Source organism: Echinops telfairi, unplaced genomic scaffold (assembly GCF_000313985.2).
Source record: "Echinops telfairi isolate 266 unplaced genomic scaffold, ASM31398v2 ScPeMD7_6;HRSCAF=24_0, whole genome shotgun sequence".
Classification (NCBI taxonomy): Eukaryota; Metazoa; Chordata; class Mammalia; order Afrosoricida; family Tenrecidae; genus Echinops; species Echinops telfairi.
The window spans coordinates 452,599-467,631 of NW_022103902.1; the positions used below are offsets into that span (position 1 = coordinate 452,599).

General features: G+C 41.5%; 1 protein-coding gene across 1 annotated transcript in view; it reads left to right on the forward strand.

Annotated features, from left to right (window-relative positions):
* LOC101638473 (transmembrane protein 45A) overlaps positions 1–15,033 on the forward strand; it is a 91,629-nt gene that overhangs the window by 64,489 nt on the left and 12,107 nt on the right. Inside the window, exons 2-4 of the mRNA XM_004706372.2 lie at positions 2,154–2,349; positions 3,936–4,148; positions 4,294–4,475. Of these exons, the coding sequence (XP_004706429.1) occupies positions 2,160–2,349; positions 3,936–4,148; positions 4,294–4,475 (585 nt within the window). The 5' untranslated portion in view covers positions 2,154–2,159. The remainder of the gene's footprint in view (positions 1–2,153; positions 2,350–3,935; positions 4,149–4,293; positions 4,476–15,033) is intronic.

The window sequence follows — 15,033 nt, forward strand, 5'->3', positions numbered from 1 at the left end:
GCCCTTTGCCTCCTAGCTCTTTCTTCTATTTCCTTTTACTTTCCTCTTGTCCCACTATCATGCTCAGCCTTCTTTTGGGTTTCAGTAATTCCTCTTGGTTACATTACCTTTGATCACGCCTTACCAGGCCTCCTGCACCCTCCTCACCACTAATCTGGATCACTTGTTTTTCCCTTGTCCCTGGGTTTGTTAACACCACCTCTGTTGTTGTTTTCTTAGTATACTCAATAGTCTTCTCCAACAACACAATTCAAGGGCATCAGTTTTTCTTTGTTGTTTCCTCTTTATTGTGTAGTTTTCACAAGCATATGAGGCAATTGAGAATACCTTGATTTAGCCTTCAAAGCAATATCTTTGCTCTTCAGTACATTAGAGAAGGTCTTTGAAACAGACTTGTACAATGTGCAATACATGATCGACTTCTGTGAGATTTGAGGAAGTCATTTAATTCTCAACATACATTGATGTTGATTGTAGGTATGAATAAAATTAAGTCCTGAAAAACTTCAGTCATTTATTTTGGTCCAGTTGTGAGTATTTTTGCTTTTTGAAGTGGAAGTTTAAGCCATACTGAGGGCTTTAGTCTTTAATCTTCATCAGTAAGTGCTTCAAGCCCTCTTTTCTTTCAGTAAGCAAGTTTTGTCATCTGCATATCACAGATTGTTAATAAGTCTTGCTTCTGTACTGTTGTCATATTCCTGTTCATATGGGTCTAACTTCTCAGGCTACTTGCTCAGCATACAGATCGAATGAATTTGATTAAAAGATACAACATCTGTCCTGATTTTAAACCAAATGGCATCTTTTTGTTCTGTTGGAATGACTGCGCGTGTGCTAAGTACAGGTTCTGTCTGAGCATGCCTGTCTCATTCTTTTCAGTGTTACCCATAATTTTTAGTAGTCTACACAGCTGAATTCCTTGTGTAGTTAATAAAGTACAGGCAAGCTTTTTCTGGTATTTTCTGCTTTCAGCCAAGAGCCATCTGACATCAGAAATGATATCCCTTGTTCTGTGCCCTCTTTTGAATGTAGCTTGAATATCTGTCAGCTCCTGTCAGTATGCCTGACAATGTAATACTGCAACAGGTTTGTAATTATATTTAGCAACGTTTTATTTGGTTGTAATATTAAGAATGTTGTTTGATAATTTACACATTTTGGAGTCACCTTTTCTAGGAATAGGTACAATTGTGAGTATTTTCCAGTTTGCTTGACAGGTAACTGTTCTACATATTACTTTGCAGAGACACCTGAGTATTCCCAGTGCTACATGTATTTGTTGAAGCATCTCAATTTGTATTCCATCAATTCTTGAAGACTTTTTTCCCCTGACAATGGCTTCAGTACCGCTTGCTCATCATCCTTTAGTACCATTGGTTGTTTACCATATGCTACCTCCTGAAATGGTTGAACATTGACAGGTTCTTTTTGTTGTGTATTGTTAGGTTTTAATGACTGTGTTTTATTTCCATCTTCTTTTGATGCTTTTAGCATCGTTCAATATTTTCTTATAAAGTCCTCCAGTATGGCAACTTAAGGCTTGAATGTTTCCATCAGTCCTCTTAGTTTGAGAAGTGCCAAGTGTGTTTTCTGTTTGGGTTGTAATTCTAGGTCTTTCCAATCTCATTATAAGACTTTATTTCATCTCCCGGAGCCACACTTAAAAATGTTCTGTCCAATGGCGTCACTTAACCATTTGTTCTGTTCCCTTTAGGTGCTTTCCTTTAAATACGCACAGTGCACAGTTACATGGTGATATAGAAGTTAACCTTTAAAAAATTCTTTCTGTGCTTTTTGTTAAAGAAACACAATGAAACATTTTCTTAAAATCTGTGACTTTTGAGCAAGTCATTTAATCCTCTACACCTGTATCCTAAGTTGAAAATGGTAAAACAATCTCACTTTTGTGAGTATGTTGTCAAGAGTAGGGTGGAGATTTCATATAAAACATTTACAACAGTGCACAGTGTGGTCAATAAATGTGAATTTTCATTCTTATTGGTTTTATTATATTGTCATGATCTGTACTACTGTCAATAGTAATATTGTATCCTTTACAATTAGCATTTTACACATAATCTTCTGAAGTTGGTGTATATTATAGGACTAATCAATGTTTTATCTTCATACTGTGTATGCTTTCGTTGTCTTAGATCAAGATGGGGAGTTTCATCGGCCATGCCCTCCCTGGAAGCTTTTTCTATTTCATGGGTCTGTGGTGGAGTACAAAATACATTCTGAAGTACGACTGCAAAAAGTACAAGCGGAGTTGCTACTTTAATTCTAAATCATCATTTTATCGACTAGAACTTTTGGAGGGAATCATAATAATTAGCATGGCTTTAATTGGTGAGTAGATAATTTCTGTCTTCTATTTTCCAATTTTGGTATTTCTTATGCAAAAAAAATCCAAAACCAAATCAAGAAATTGCTAAAATTAATTTTTAAAAATTCTTAACACATTCTACTTATAATTTCTATTGCTATAATTTGTTAGGAGAGTGATGACTATTCTATGATGAGTTCATTAACTTGCCTGCCTAGTGAATTTTCTTTATAAAATTAGTTTGGAACCCTTGAAATAATTGTATTTCAATTATTATAATATCTGAAAGAGTAGACTATATCAGAAATAATTTTCAGAATCACCCTGAAGCCATACAGCAAGGTACTGAATCCATATGGGAAACCAACAAGAAGCCATTGCTGTCAGGCTACGTGGAAGGGTCAGTGTTGAAGAAGTCCTTGCCTTATGTATTATGTTTGCTTGGTTGTGAATGAGAACAAAGAAGTCAGCCCAGACAACGTCTACGAAGCTTTACTCCCACAGATCTTCTATAAATGTGTGCTGTCTTCCCGGAGTTCTACTGTAGTTTTTCCTTTCGGAAACGGGCAACATCCTGTTGCTCTACTGGATTGAATCCTCTTTAGTTATGGCACTAGCTCTTTGCTAATGTCCTTGACATTACTGAGAAGATTATCCCAAAGAGATGAGTTTCTTCGTCAAACTCTATAGACCAAAAAATCTGTCTCTAAACAGTTTCACTGTTTGTATAAGTGACTAGGCGATATGCTCTATGCATCTGAACAGTTAAACTTGTTGGGGGGGAAAGCTGAACCCTTTAGCAATTTTATCTTGAACCAAGCACAGCCTCTACTTCATGACAGTTATCCAGTGATGCAATTTCTAAGAAAGCAGTTATCATCTTCTATAGGACTGATCTTGCAAATCCAAGCACCCCAATCATTCAGAATTCATCGTAACCACTACATTGAAATGGGCAGTGGAACTAAGGTCAGCAACGGAGAAGACCTGAAAAAGCTTTGTTTTGTTTTTTTATTTTTATTTTTTTTCTTTTGAGTGAGTCAGTGAGTGAGTGAGAGAGTGAGTGAGACAGTGAGAGAGTGAGACAGTGAGTGAGTGAGAGTGAGTCAGTGAGTGAGAGAGAGAGTGAGAGTGAGTCAGTGAGTGAGAGAGACAGTGAGTGAGTGAGTGAGAGTGATGAAAAAGCTTTGTGATGAATATCGATTATCTGAGTTAATATCTGAAACTTAAAAAAAATCCCGTGGAACCATTGCTAAGTTTTTGGATAAATGTCTAGGAAAAGAGGATCACTGTAGAAAGGATACTGGGCTGGACTGAAGAGCCCTGGCAGCATAGCGGGTCACAGGAGGGGGTGCTACCGCAGTGTCAGCAGGTGGAAACCACCAGCCTCTTCCAGGGAGAAAGACGAGGCTTTCCGCTCCGGTAACGAGGGACATCTCAGAAACCCTGGGGGGCAGTTCTTCCCCTGCTGTGACTCAGAACCGACCTGATGGCAATCAGTGTGGTTTTGGAGTTCTGGAGATTGGATGGAGGAACGGGCTCATCGCATACCTTCCAACATCTAGGTAAGATTATGGAGACCATTGTCAAAACTCTTATTCTTCTGCAGGTATCACTGCAGAACAATTCTTTCCTGGTGGACCTTACCTGACCTTATATGACTATAAAGAAGGCCATTGGAAGCAGCTCAAAATGTGGCATCATTGCACGATGTACTTTTTCTTCGGACTGGTTGGTGTGACAAACATCTTATGTCACATTTATCGTTCACTTCCTGGATCATTACCCAAGCTAATGCTGTCAAATGCCTTTTTTGTGGAGGGTAAGTATGAGAGAGGGAATGAGAAAGAATGATGGAGGGAGAGAGGACAGGAGAGAGGGAGGGAGGGAGGGAGAGAGAGAGAGAGAATGAATGGTCCTTAGTTTCATTGAAAAAGTCAAGTTTTTCTACCACTCCCTTCTTTCAGCGTTAATCTTCCACAACCACACTCATGGCCAAGACATGCTAGACATCTATGTGCACCAGCTGCTGTTGCTGGTCATCCTTGTGACAGGTGTACTTATTTTCATCGATTTCATGAGGAGCAACATTATTTTTGCACTTTTGCACACAAGCTTCCTCTTGTTTCAGGGGAGTTGGTTCTGGCAGGTGAGTTGGGACCTCTAGTTAAGGCACCTGGTATCTCTGCTTCTGACTTTTCTTTCTGTTTTGTGGGGCAGCTTGTTTGGGAACCCTGAGACTCCCCCTGACAGTATCCGCCTGTAGTGAGAATATGACCCATGCAGGGCCCACCACCCCTGCTAGGAGTGCTGACTGAGCAGGCAGAAAGGAAGTGACGTGTCATATCTGCGTCACACACTCAATCCTCTGTGAAATGGGAATTGTTAACTGGTGCTTTTAGTTGGAAGCAGTTCCTGATTCTGAAGCAGCTTACAGTCTTATCGTATTAAGTTTAAGAAATCCATCAAACGTAGGAAAATAGAAAGGGCTATGATTTATTGATAAACAGCTGAGTACCACACATGTACATTGTTTCACTTTGCCCCACAACAATCTGGATATGAGGTATCATCATCAGATAAGGAAGACTTAGAAAGACCAAGTTACTTTTCTGGGATCACATAACTTTGGAACTAGGATTCAAATGTGAGCTATCTGGCCTCAAATCCCAGGTTATTCTCCTAAGAAAGAACTGATTCCATACTGTTGGTGTGTTGTTGAGAAAATGAGTGCCAATCAGTGAACACATATTTTATAAAGATGGATAAATCATGTTCCTAGGTATATGCATGAAAACATATGCAGTCAGTGAGCACATATTTTATAGAGATGGATAAATCATGTTCCCAGGTATATACATGAACACACACACACACACACACACACACACACACACACACACACAACATCTGAGATGGTTTTGGTCCCCAGAGAGACGGGTTGAGAGGATGGGGTTACTTCAGGGATTTTCATTTCGCACGAGGAGTGTTCTGGAACCACTGGACAATGGTATTGGGTGCTGGTGAGTTGGTTCTGACCTGTATCATAATAGAACGAAACAGGCCCAGTCTGGAACGATCCTCACAACTGTTAAGATCAAGCCCATTGGTGCTGTGACAATGTGCATCCATTTCCCATTGAGGATCTTTTGCTTTTGTGCTGACCCTCTACGTCACCAAGCATAGTGTCCATTCCGGGGACTGACCCCTCCTGATAACACATTGCCTTAATACTGTCCCTTTTTCCAGAGACTTGATGTTTGGTCCCTTTGCCCCAACTTTTCTAATGCAGAACTCTGAGGTGAAAAACTTTGAACATAAATCTTTATAAGTAAAATAAGTTTTAAAAAGTTTTCCACCTACCAACAAGTCCAGAAGAGTTTCATTTTTTTAACCTGGTGGCCAGACTAAATAAGATCTATTCTTAAAGGAAGATGAGCAGGTAATGCCACTGGCATCACACTGGCAGGAAATGGGGTTTTAGCCATGCTGCTTCTTTCCAGAGACAAAACTGCTTAGAGACATCAGTTAGTTTCTTATGATTCCATGTGTGTTCCACGTACAGGGGGTCTTCAAAAAGTTCATCGGAAACTCCATTAGTTTCATTTACTCACAAATATGTAGAAGACCCCTCAAATGTATGGTATATGAACGCTTTATCGCTGAGTCTCTGTCTTCAGCTATTAATAATAACATATTGTGAGGTATTTGTTGCTATATATTTTCACTTGCTATTACTGCAAATATGGCTAATTTCAGTGTGCACAGTATGTATGGACATATTAGGAAAAATACACATCTAGACTGTAAGAACCATAGGTATGTAGATGTAAGCTGAAATGAGACACATATTCAGGCCAGCCCCATTTTTATAACCCATAAACAAATAAGTAATGTGCAAAGATAGGGGTAACTCCCTTCCTAATCTATAAAAACTTTTTCTTTCCTGAATCACATTACAATTAAAAAAAACATTTTATCAATAACCTAGCAGTGTTATGCAATTTACAAAATAAAGATAGGATCGTTTAGGAATCCTCATCCTATGAATCGTGTTTTCTATTACTGTGTGGTGACTATTTCTAAAGTTCGCTTTTGCTTTGTTACTTCTTGAACTCCTTCCAATTGATACTAGAGTCAAGGTGGCCAGCGAATGAGGGAGGCAATCCAGCTACCTGCGCTACTGATAACATTTAACATTGCTCCATTGCACCTCATATTTCTGTTATCACCTGGGGACTTTGGCCATGACTACCTAGATCACCGGCCCAAATTAATGCTCAACCTAGTTTTGTTTTTAAGAGAAGGAAAATTTCATTCTAAAATAGCAGAAATACCCAACTAAGGAACAATGATTCGATATGCTAGATGAAGCACTTCTTTCGTGTTGAGACAAATACTGGATCAACAGCAATTCAAATCAATGCCATTGAGTCGATGTTGACACAAAGCGACCCTACGAGACAGGGTCTTATAGAATTTCCCCTGTGCATTGTTAAGACAGTAATTCTTTCCAGAAGTAGAAAGCCTCAGTCTTTCTCCCTCAGGGATGCTTGTGGTTTCCAACCTCAGACCTCTCAGTTAGCAGCTCCATACCCATTGAGTTATGCCACTATGCCACCAGAGCTCCTAATTTATTTGGTAAGATTATTTAAAAACATGAAAAATTCAGACTGAACTATACGTGATATGCTGCTATCTTACAGACTACTAAAAAACTGTTTAAGTTTTAAATATGATACTAATTATGTTAGACAGGGTTCTCTAGAGAAACAAAACCAGAACGCTAATAATTATATATATGTATTTATACAGATAGAGAGATCTATAATGTAAGAAATAATTAATTAAATTATAAAGCAGTACAAATGGCTCAGTGCAACTCACTCCTGTGAGACAGTTGTGAGACATTGGCAGTCCTTCAAGTCTTGAGGGCCCCCGATAATCCTCTGTAGAGCAATTAGGGCAATCTGGCCACAGGCAACAAACAACAAGGCAGGTCACCAACAGTCAGCCAGATGACAGGGTCCAACAGTCCCCAGTTCAAGAGATGTAAATTCCAATGGTGTGGTGAAGCAGGTCATGAAGGAACCTCAAATTACAGTGACACAGTCCATGGGTTAGGCGTCCCACAGGTAGTGAGGCTTGCAGATTGAGGCACGGAACAAGCAAGGCAGCCACACACTGGTTCAATGATCAAAGAGCAAGAGACAAGAGAGGCGAGACTCACCGTGTCATTTATCTCTCCGCCCTTCAATTAGTCCCAATGTGTTTATCGGCCAGGTTGGCACAATAAACTAACTCACTAATGGAGCTTACACTATTCAAAAACAAATGTTCAAGAGTGGCATGCAATATAGAAGAAGAAAAACAAATTTTTGCTAGTCTTTTTTTCCCCTCCTCTTGAACATTTACATTAGGAAGCAACTTAGGAAACTAGATAAAAGTGTACACCTATTCCTTACTTACTACCTCACTACTCAAAATCTCACATTCATGACAGTAATTAGAAGTCCACTCACTGGGCCTCAACTCAAGTACTCCCTCAACACTTTGTTCTAACAATCCAGCATTCTGTAATGCTCACCTACCCAACACAATTGCAGAAGACAAAAATGGGTACATAAGTAAATGTGAAGAAAGCTGATGGTGCCCAGATATTGAAAGATATAGTATCTGGGGTCTTAAAGGCTTGAAGATAAACAAGTGACCATTTAGCTCAGAAGCAACAAAGCCCACATGGAAGAAGCACACTAGCCTGTGTGATCATGAGGTTTTGAGTTACCAGATATCTAAGACCCAGAACAAAATCACACCCAAGGTGAATGGGGGGGAGGGGGCATGGGGTGGAGATCCAATGCCCAACAGTAGACAATTGGACATTCCCCTACAGAAGAGTCACAGGGAAGAAATAAGCCAGTCGGGGTGCAGTATAACACCAATGAAACACACAACTTTCCTCTAGTTCTTTAGTGCTTCCTTCACCCCACTATCATGACTTCAATTCTACCTTACAAATCAGATTAGACCAGAACATGCACACTGCTACAGACAAGAGCCCATAACACAGGGAATCCAGGGAAACACCCCCAGGGCCAACAATGTGTTACAGATACCAGGAGGATTAGGGGAGGGTGGGGGAGAAAGGAGGAATCAATCATAAGGAATAACCTATAACCCCCTCTCAGGGGGTTGAACAATGGAAACGTGGGTGAGGGGTGACAGAGGATGATGTAAGATATGACAATAATAATATATAACTTATTGAGGAAGGGAGCGAGGGTGGGGGAGGGATGGGGAAGAAATGGGGAGCTTCTATCGGGCTCAAGTTGGAAGAGAATGCTTTGAAAATGAAGATGGTAGCATATGTGCAAATGGATTGTGATAAGAGATGTAAGAGCCCCCAGTAAAAGTATTTAATAATAATAAAAAAGAAGTCCACTATCCAATTGCTTGGCATATCAATAGCAGATGTCCAGCAGTAACAATGCTGGGCTGAGGTAGAGTAACCATGGCTGTGGTGGTTACGGATCTGAGTCAACTAGGTTGAGCCATGATTCTCTGTGGTTTGGCAGAACCAATCCATGGACTAATTGAATGAAAAGACAATGGGAAAATTCCACAAACTGAAGCTCCTGTACCTGTAATGCTTTGATCTGACATTTATACAATGATGTGATTTAGCACTCATGTAATGATGGAATGTGAAAGTGATAGAATTTCCCCCATAATGCTGATTTCATGGAACAACCTGGTCTCAAGATGGAACCGTTGCAATATCTTTTATATTTAAGAGCATTAACTTAGGGTCTCGGTTTCTTTTATTCTGATATGCTCATGGAGTAGTTCTATGGATTTCCATGAAATCTTCTAAGGCACATCTTCAGCTCTCAGTCTCAAGCTCTAATGGTTCTGATGAGATTAGCAATCAGAGGTGCTCAAAGTTTCTCTTTTTCTGGTAAAATTGATGACAACTAGTGGAAATGACATGAGATTTAATTTGGAGGCTCCAAAACTAATTGTGGGGAATGTGGCAGACAGTGAGAAGTCTATGGGCCCTAGATCAGGTGGTCGTGGATTTGTGTTCTAGAGCTCCCATATGAACTACACGAACACACACGAGCTAGTCTGCACCTTCAGCTTTCCTCAAGGAGTTTCTGTGTGGTACAAAAAGCTAAACATTCCACTATTCACTGAACGCTTGGTTCAGACTTCCTGAAGGCCCCTCCAAAAAAAGGAGCTGTTTGTTCCTGAAAGGCCATGACTTTGAAAGCCACCCGATTCTGCAGCATCTGGGGTTGCCATGAGTTGGGAATGAGTTGACAGCACTATCAAATGGAAATAATATCTCATGGTGTGGTATGAGGTGGGGTGGCCAGCCCCCCACCACTAACCACAGGTTCATTAAGCACAATTGTATGGTTGATATATATCATATATATATAAGTCATCGAGAGCATGAGAGATATTACAATAATACAGTCAGACATATCACATGGAAGCATTGCTCACCTCAGCCCAGCTTGATGGTCCATGTGGAGAGAGGGGGAAGGGAAGGAGGGCAAGGGAACAAGGGAGGGAGGAGAGGAAAGGAGGAGCCAAGCAAGAGGGAGGGAGAGAGAGTGAGAGAGAGCCTCTCTATTGCTAACCCAGGCCTATTACCTTTGGGGGCAGGCAAGCTCACTAATTACAGGTAAAGACATATGTCACAGGAAGGGGTTGCACCGTAGGTTATACAACAGTGAGAGGGGGTGGTCTAGGGACATACACGCAATAGGAAGAGGAGGGATTGGGGGTACACATGTGACAAGACTGGCGGATCCTAGAGTCAGGATGGCAGCTGGATCTCCATAGGAACCATTATCAGTAGGGTGTGCACCCCACCTACAGGAACCAAGTCCCTGACACTGCAGGCCTGTCCATTGTCCTTAACAGCAGGGAGCAGGGCCCTCTGCAGTGAGGATGCTGGTAAGGGAATTTAGAGCTAGTCTCTACTTCCTTCTACTAATTTTCCACTTAAAATACTCCCCTTTGACACAGAATTTCTGTTTACTTCCAAGAGCTGCTAGGAGGAGGGCCTGAGAAGCACAGTCTCAGGGACGTGACACCCAAGTGTTAGGGGCTGTCCTCCTTGAACTGGAAGTGACTAGGGGCTTGAGTCTCCTTCATGTAGTTTCTTAGGCCATCTTGCTTTCTTCCAGGAGCTCCGGGGACCTGGGCTCTGGGTACGTCGGCTCCCACCAGAGCTTTCCCAGCTCACTAGAATGGCGTCTTGCAAAACATGGGAATATCTAAATAGAGATGGAATTGGTTTTACTCAGTATTATAAACTATGTTTTTTTGTTTTTGAACTAAAAAGTTTCATTTATTATGAGTGTACTCATGGACATGCCATTAAACGTCCCAATTTTCTCATCTGGGTAATGGGAATAATAATATATGAATGATGCCAATAGCACATTTTTATAATGTAGCTACAAAAAGGGCAATACATTTTGCAGGCTGTTATAAGGAAACTCCTAAGCCTGCAACTAACATTTAGCTAGCCATCAGATGCTGAACATGCTTAACATTATCATGGTAAATTCAGTGTTTGGTTCACTAATTATATTGTTGTTTTAGGTGCTGTCCAGTCAACTCTGACCCAAAGTGAACCCATGTGTAATAGATTTAAACACTGCCCATTCCTGCACAATCCTGGCAATCATTGCTATGGTTCATTCAGTTGTCTTCGACACTGTGTCTATCCATCTCATTGGGAGCCTCTTCTCCCTGGCTGGCTGTCTCCAGCACTCACCTAGTGTGAATGCTTCGTACACTATGCATGCTTCTGAGTCTGACTTCTTTCACATTGCATGTTTTTGAGATTCATTTTTGGTGTAGTCACGTACTATTTTGATTATTCATCATTGTTAGTTGACATTTGGATTGTTTTTCATCTTTCATCCACTATGTAGATAGTGTTTTAATGAGCATTCATGCACAAGGTTTTTTGTTTTTCAGGGTGGCTGTAGTGGTTATCGCATAGAGAATTTTACTTTATCTCTTAGCAGAGAGAAAGAAATCGCCCCACCAGTCCACATGACTGGTTCTCTAGTTCTTCTCTCTGCCCACCCACTTGAAAATAGGCTTTTAAATATTCACAGAGAAGAAACTGTTGGGAAATTCCCCTGGAGCCGTCTGAAGATATTGCAGAGATTCTTCCTGTGCTCAGACCAAATCTCCACCTTCGCTCCCATTTACCACATTCCCGTCTGAGCAATTTCATACTTATCATTCTTTATGGAATCCAGACGAAGGCCTCTCTCCTTCTGGGTTTACTTCTGGCGTGGCATATCACCACCCTGCCTATATGAGTAGAAGTCTCTCAATCTGTTCTATATTAAAGGAGGCAAGCTCTTTCAGGTAGGGATGCTGGACTTAAGGCCACGAGTCATTCATAGACACTGATCGGAAGTCTTGGTCCTTCAGGATCAACTGGGCCTATTCTTTCAGAAAATGCGACCAACCGTCACACACCAAGGTTGTCCTAGGGAAATTCTTAATTATAACGAGACCAAAGAAAAGAGGTGAGAAGGGATTGGCACCCATCAATGCCACACCTGTATAAGAACAATACTAAAAACCACAAATTGTTCTGTTTCTCCCTTGTACTTCATTCTTTAAAGTTCTTAATGTAAGTGTTCTCATACAGACAGCCACGAAGGGGGCTTTTGGTCTAACAGGATGAAAGAAAAGGATATTTAAAAACAAAACATTTTTGTATATGTACTAGCTCTGAGAACATTTTTAGGCCACACTTTCTCATTTGTGTGTGCCTGCATGAGTATGTGTCTGTCTCAGGGGGACATGTGTGTATCATATCAAGGAGATTTACACAATCACCCACATATCAATTTTAAAGCATCCCCCCACATTCCATCCCCCGTTAAATTGCCTTAAGATGATTTATGCAATCACAATCCATTCTAATGCTCCTCCCCATCCTGTCTGCATTACTTACTTCCCACGTCCCCTTTCCCTGCCTATTTCTCCCTCCTCACCCTGCATTCCCTATATCCCCTTGTATCCATCATTTTCATGATGTCTCTACACTCCTCCTGTGCTTTGTACTGTGAGGCCCAACAGAAAACAATGAAAGCAAAATCTGGCTAAGGTGGTAAGGATAAAAACAAAATAGTATACAGACCAAAATACTAATAATGTGTAAGAAGGAAAAGACCCCCAACAATATTCAAAAAGCCAGGAAAGAAATTTCTGTCATGGAGCTAGTAAGAGATACTTGCACACAGAACAAAATCAGGTTGCATCTATAGTTGGTCAACTGGCCACGTGTTGGATTCAATCCAGCATAGTCAGGAATCCAGAGGTCTCTGGCCGGCAGTAAGGCTGATGGAGACTCTTGCCTGTGACTAGAGTGGATCAGCCAGTGGCTCAGGCTGACCAGATGCTCCACAGATGGGTTTGAGGCTCTCTCCTTCCCTCATTTCCTCCACAAATTGGATGCTCATCATATTTGCTCTGATGTTTTTAAAGTTTTGTAATGGTCACCTTTGGATCACACAAGTTGTTGTGATTCTTCTGTGTGGACCTGGTTGACTTCTCACTTAGATGACTGCTTGTTTGAATACAAGACAGACACTCTTCTGATGGATAGTAAGGCAACATCTGCTTTCTTCACCACACTTTGCTATCGCACCCTTATCTTCAGGGATCATTTCATGAAGGTGAGTATGTGGAAGGATTATGATATATGAACTGATTGTTCTTAAGTTGGGGCTAGGATTTAGTGAGAGCCCCAAACCCATTCCTGGATCTATGCCTTTTAAAATTTATTTATTTTAAAATTAATTTTCTGTAAGTTGGGAGCCTATACATATGTCCTATTATTCCATAATTCAATCAAGTCAAACATAATTTTACAATTTCTTGCATAATCATAAATGTTCTCCAAAATATACTTTCTTTCCTGGATGTCTTGGTATTTTCTCCCTTTTGTCTCCCCCACCTGGAAACACTTGCTATGCTTTTTCCCTGTAGACTCAATATCCCTGGGCTTCATTTACTGAAAAATAATGAAACAACTCAGCTTCAAGAGGATGAGGCCCAATGGCGATGAACCTCTGAGACACACTCCAATGTAAATGGGCAGAAACAGAATATAACAGAATGGCCGTCACAGGCTTGCTGAGATAATACGTGTCTTAATACAGCATACCAGATGTTGATATACCAAGACCTTGCTTGTTTGCCAACCAACAGAACGCTGCTGTTGGTATGACTGTCTTCTTCTACCTCAGACGCCGTGTGTTTCCCAGCTTAAGTCCATAGGGTACAAGGGTGTCTGGGGTAGAGTCCATTCACCCAGTGGAATTCCCATTTGGGGACTCATAGATGCAGCCTCTAAATCATGACTTGCACCCCGAAGGTGAAGACTCAGTGTCCCACTGTTCTGGCACCCTCCCTGGGTGTCCAGACTCCCTAAACCAATACTACCCTCCCACTGCACACCACTAAAGACCCTCCCTACATAATGATGCCACGCGCTCTGCTGTCTCTCCTCCCTCACCTGGATGGTCAGCCCCCCTCCCCTCCCTCCAGCAGACATGTACCTATGTTTCCCCTGACTTGACCATTCCTTCTCCCCTCTCCTGTGCTGCCCCTCCCAGCAATAAGCCACATCCTTCCTCTCCAGGGGACTTCACCCAGGTCCACGCGGCTACCACTCAGTGGACAGCATCCCCCTCTCCTAACCATTGGATCCCAGTTATTTTGAGGTTCCCTCGGCCAAGTGAGCTACACTATACTTGCCTGGAGCAGATGATGGGTGGTTCATGGCACTGGCCTAGCTCTTTACCCTGCTGTCTGGTCCCCGGCCAGAAGCCTGGATGGCCTGCATGCTTGAGCGTGTGCCCTTTCTGCTGCCTGTCCCTCCCTCCCCTACCTTCCCACCCTTGTGACCCCTTGATAAATTATAAAATATTATTATCTTCAAGTCGTACACTGTCTGGAGACACAGTGTGGGAATTGCATCCGATCTGACCCCGCCTCACCGAGGCAAACACTAAGGTCGTGCTGCAGAACAGCAAGGGGAGCAGAGCCAGGAAGTCCCAAGGGAGTACCAAAAATAGACTTTGGGGCCAGCACGTGGCACCCCACAGACATTCCTAAAGGTCAACAAACAGACATTGAACTATTTACAGGCTTTTCTCTTTTTTTACCATTGTTTTTTTGTTGTTGTTTTCATTTCTTTTGTTGCTTTGTTTTGCTCTGTTTTGTTTTTGTGCATATTGTTATCTCTGCAGGTCTATCTAGATAAGATAGGCTGGATAAATTGGAGGAGAAAACAATGGGACCAATGGTTCCAGGGGGACATGGGAGAGGAGGAGATGGGGGAAAGGAAGTGGTGTTAACAAACTCAGGGACAAGGGAACAACAAGTGGTCCAAAATCGGTGGTGAGGAGGGTGTAAGAGGCCTGGTAGGGTTTGATCAAGGGCAATGTAATCAAGAGGAATCACTGAAACCCAAATGAAGGATGAGCGTGATAGTGGGACAGAGGAAAGTAAAAGGAAATAGAGGAAAGAGCTAGGAGACAAAGGGCGTTTATAGAGCTCTAAATACAGTCATGTACATATGTAAATATATTTATATATCATGGTGGTGAACTATATGTGCATATATTTATAGGTTTAGTATTAAGGTAGCA